At 63.0% G+C, this 3,622-nt stretch overlaps 2 protein-coding genes across 2 annotated transcripts in view; one reads left to right on the top strand and one right to left on the bottom strand.

Annotated features, from left to right (window-relative positions):
* RHTO_07685 (RNA polymerase II-associated protein 1) overlaps positions 1-1,580 on the bottom strand; it is a gene marked incomplete at both ends in the record, with an annotated part of 3,899 nt that extends 2,319 nt beyond the window's left edge. The window contains 2 exons of the mRNA XM_016421341.1: positions 237-1,382; positions 1,442-1,580. Coding sequence (XP_016273934.1) covers positions 237-1,382; positions 1,442-1,580 — 1,285 coding nt within the window. The remainder of the gene's footprint in view (positions 1-236; positions 1,383-1,441) is intronic.
* A 389-nt stretch (positions 1,581-1,969) lies between these two features.
* Positions 1,970-3,622, top strand: RHTO_07684 (bile acid:sodium symporter; the record flags this gene model as incomplete). The annotated part of the gene is made up of 7 exons (XM_016421340.1): positions 1,970-2,063; positions 2,123-2,278; positions 2,414-2,643; positions 2,736-2,775; positions 2,876-3,037; positions 3,128-3,524; positions 3,599-3,622. Coding segments are annotated over 7 exons (1,103 nt in total), but the record flags the coding sequence as incomplete, so codon positions are not given.

The following is a 3,622-nucleotide window of genomic DNA, read 5'->3' as shown; positions in this document are numbered from 1 at the left end:
GGGTAGGGCAGCGAGGTCGAGGTGCTTTGCGAGCGGCGGGAGCGGCTCAGATTCGAGAAACGCCGAAAGAACCGTCGCTGGTTCCTCCGCCCCCTCCAGCCGCTTCTCTTTCGCCTTCCCGCCGCGCTTCTCCACCCGCCGCAACTCGGCCCCCAGCAACGTCTGCGCCAGCACAAGACTTGCAACGACCACCCCGACATTCGCATCTCTCACAGCCCACCCGGCTCGTTTCGCACACTCGACCCTAACCGCCTCCCACTCCTTCTCCTCCCCCTTCTCTCCTCGTGAGCGGACGAGTATCCGCTCGAGGATCGTCAGAGCTGTCGAGCGCTGAGACGGCACGGACGAGCCTGTGAGAGCGACGAGAGAGGGGATCGTGAAAGTTGTCGAGGAGGAGACGTGGTGATCTGTCGATGCTGCTGCTTCGGCGGGTGAGTCGGTCGCAGACGAAGAGGCGACGGGTGCGCCGGTGAGGTCGAAGGTGCGAGTTTGAAGAGTGGCGGGAGTCGATGAGGAGGATGTTGAGGGCGGAGGGACGGGTCGAGTCCAGTCGAGCGCAGGGTTGGGCGGCTCGTTCGGGAAGAAATGGCGGCGGATGTACTCGGGACTGCCTTCCTCCTCATCTCCCTCTTCTCGCTTAGCCTCATCCTCCCTCTCCACCGGTAGCGGCCGCTTCTCCCCCTCGTCCCGCTTCGTCCCCTCCCGCTTCTTCTCCCCCTCTCCGCGTCGCCTTTGCCCCCTCATCTGCAACATCCTCAACACCCCCTCACTCAACCCCATCTCCTCCCTAATCTGCCTCTGTTCCTCCAGGATCTCCTCCTCGCTCATCCGCGAGACGAGATCCTCGTTCTCGCGCGAGACGGAGGTGAGGAGCGAGGAGAGCGAGTCGGTGGGGTTGGAGGTGAGGGATGCGGCGTCTGAGGATGAGGGTGTGGGCGTTGGAGGGATGAGGGAGGAGGTGCGGAAGACGCGTGGGCTGGAAGAGGCGGAGGCAGAAGGAGTTGGAGCGGGAGCCTGCGACTTGCGAGGAAAGACGCCTCGACCTGGTGCCGGGAAGCCCGTCGGCCGTAAGTTGCCCGGTGCAAGAGGAGATGGACGAGAAGGGCCAGGCGCAGCAGAAGGTTTGGGTCGCGAAGTCGGACGCTCGAGGACGTCCTTGATGATGTCGCGCCGCGGTAGCCCATCATCGTGTCCTGCAACTTCCGCGTCGAGCTCGTCTAGACTTAACTCGAACCGTTCTGCGCCTGTCGGTGTTGCCCGCTGTGCTGCCGCAGCTGCCTCCTTCTCCCTCTGCAAGGCGAACCGCGATTTCAGCTTGTGCGGCTTCGCTTCGGGCTCAGCGGGCGTGGTCGACGAGCTCGGCTTGATAAAGGGGATTGGTGCTGCAACATGCGAGTCCGCTCACGTCCCGCGAGCCTGCCTGAGAGGAGGCCGGACGCACGAGGAAGCGACGAGGCGACGGTCGGTGGGCGAGCCCGTGTCACTCGTGCGGCGGGCTGGGCGGGGGTGTCGAGCTCTGGAAAGGCTGGTTGGTCATAGTCGGACAACTCTGCGAGCGACGGGCGGATGTGCTGGGCCATCTCGAGTTCGCGGGTCGAGGGAGAGCTGGAAACGGGCTGAGTAAGCGAGGTGGTCGGTCCTGCCGACAAAGAGAGGGCTGCACGGTCCACAGAAAGTTGTAATCTGAACAATACATCCAGAGCAATCAGTACCGCTACAGTAGACGAGGACAACGCTCTTCTCTTCCTCATTCTCGCGGGTGCTGCCTCCTGTTCTTCTGTCATCCGATTCCGCTCCCGCGCCACGTGTACCGCAGCCCATTTGCAATTTGGCAATTTGAAAAGTAGCGCCCGCGCTTCTCGCCCTCGCCGCCAGCTTTCCCTCTCGCCTCGCTCCTCATCTCGCACTCACTCTGCTGGCCATGGACCGCACACCACCAGCACAGACAGCACAGATACAGCCGACTACGATGCACCCGCGACCCCCGCACGGCGAGCACGCCGCCGCTCACCCTCAACTCGACTCGATGGTCGACCGCGCTGCTCACCCGCCTCAACACACCCGTGCGTGCGAGCAGACGCCTCAGACGGACGTACTGAGCTAACGAACACTCCCCGCGCAGCCCCGCTGCAGCTCAAGCGACTCAAGCTGCTCGACCAGCTCCTTGCCCTCTGGATCCTCCTCGCCATGGCACTCGGCATCATCCTCGGCGCACTCGTGCCCAGCACCTCGGTCGTCCTCGAAAAGGTCCAGTTCGTCGGCGTGTCCCTCCCCATCGGTGCGCCCCGTCTCTTCTCCTCCCGAACTTTTCGAAGAAGCGACGGCCGAACCCGCCGCATTTCATATCGCTCGCTGCCAACCTCCTTCCGAACCTCCGCTTCCCACAGACTGACTCTCTCTCAACGACGTGCAGCCATCGCCTTGATCGTCATGATGTGGCCCATCCTCTGCCGCGTCTCGCCAGGCTCGCTCATCCCGCTCTTCCGCCAACGACAGCTCTGGCAACACCTCGCCTTTTCCGTCGTCGTCAACTGGATCGTCTCGCCCCTCCTCATGCTTGGACTCGCTTGGGCGTTCCTGCCGGACAAGGAGGACCTCAGGGAGGGGCTGATCGTCGTGGGCGTCGCGAGGTGTATCGCCATGGTGCGTGCGGGCGTCCATCTGCGACTGTCTCCTGCGCTTGTGCGTTGCGCGGTACAAGCGAGCTGACTTTGGCCACACGACGTCGTACGCAGGTCCTGGTCTGGACTGACATTGCCGGAGGAGACCTTGACTGTGCGTTCACGTCCATCTTCGTTGCGCACTCGCACCGGTCTGCCTCTTCGACCGCCTGGGCGGATAGTGAGCTGACGCACCTCTCGCTGATACTCGACAGACTGCGCGATCCTCGTCGCCTTCAACTCGATCCTCCAGATGGTCCTCTTCTCGCCCGTCTCGATCCTCTTCCTCCGCGTCTTCCGCACCCAACCTCTCGGCGACGTCGAAGCAGCAAGCGTGTCCTACTCGACTGTCGCAAAGAGCGTCGCCGTCTTCCTCGGTGGGCTGCACTTCCTCCTCCTCCTCGAGACTTGGCCTTCTCAACGTCCAGACCCGCCGCGCTGACGTCTGTCGCCGCTTGTGCACGCAGGCATCCCTCTCGCCGCCGCCATCCTCACGCGCTCCTTCTTCTTCGCGATCCGGAGGCAAAAGTTCTTCCAAGAGCGCTTCCTCCCCGCCATCGCCCCCCTCTCACTCATCTCGCTCCTCTTCACAACCATCATCATCTTCGCCGCGCAAGGCAAACAAGTCGTCCACTCGATCACCGACGTCCTACGCGTCATCCCGCCTCTCATCATCTACTTCTTCACAACTTTTGCGGCAGTCGTCTTCCTCCTCCGACAATTCCACGTGCCGTACCCACGCACAGCGACACAGGCTTTCACGGCGAGCAGTAACAACTTTGAGCTCGCTCAGGCTGTGTGTATCGCGACGTACGGGGCACAGTCGCCTCAAGCGCTCGCAGCGACCGTTGGACCGCTCGTCGAGTGCGTTTCCTCCCCTCCCTTCCCTCGATCACTCTCTCCCTGCAGAGCTGATGAATTGGTGTGCACGCGCGCAGAGTCCCAGTCCTCCTCTCGCTCGC

The sequence above is a fragment of the Rhodotorula toruloides genome (assembly GCF_000320785.1).
Source record: "Rhodotorula toruloides NP11 unplaced genomic scaffold Scaffold8, whole genome shotgun sequence".
NCBI classification, from domain to species: Eukaryota; Fungi; Basidiomycota; class Microbotryomycetes; order Sporidiobolales; family Sporidiobolaceae; genus Rhodotorula; species Rhodotorula toruloides.
Note: the sequence above shows the minus strand (reverse complement) of the source record. Positions and strands in the feature narration are given on the sequence as shown.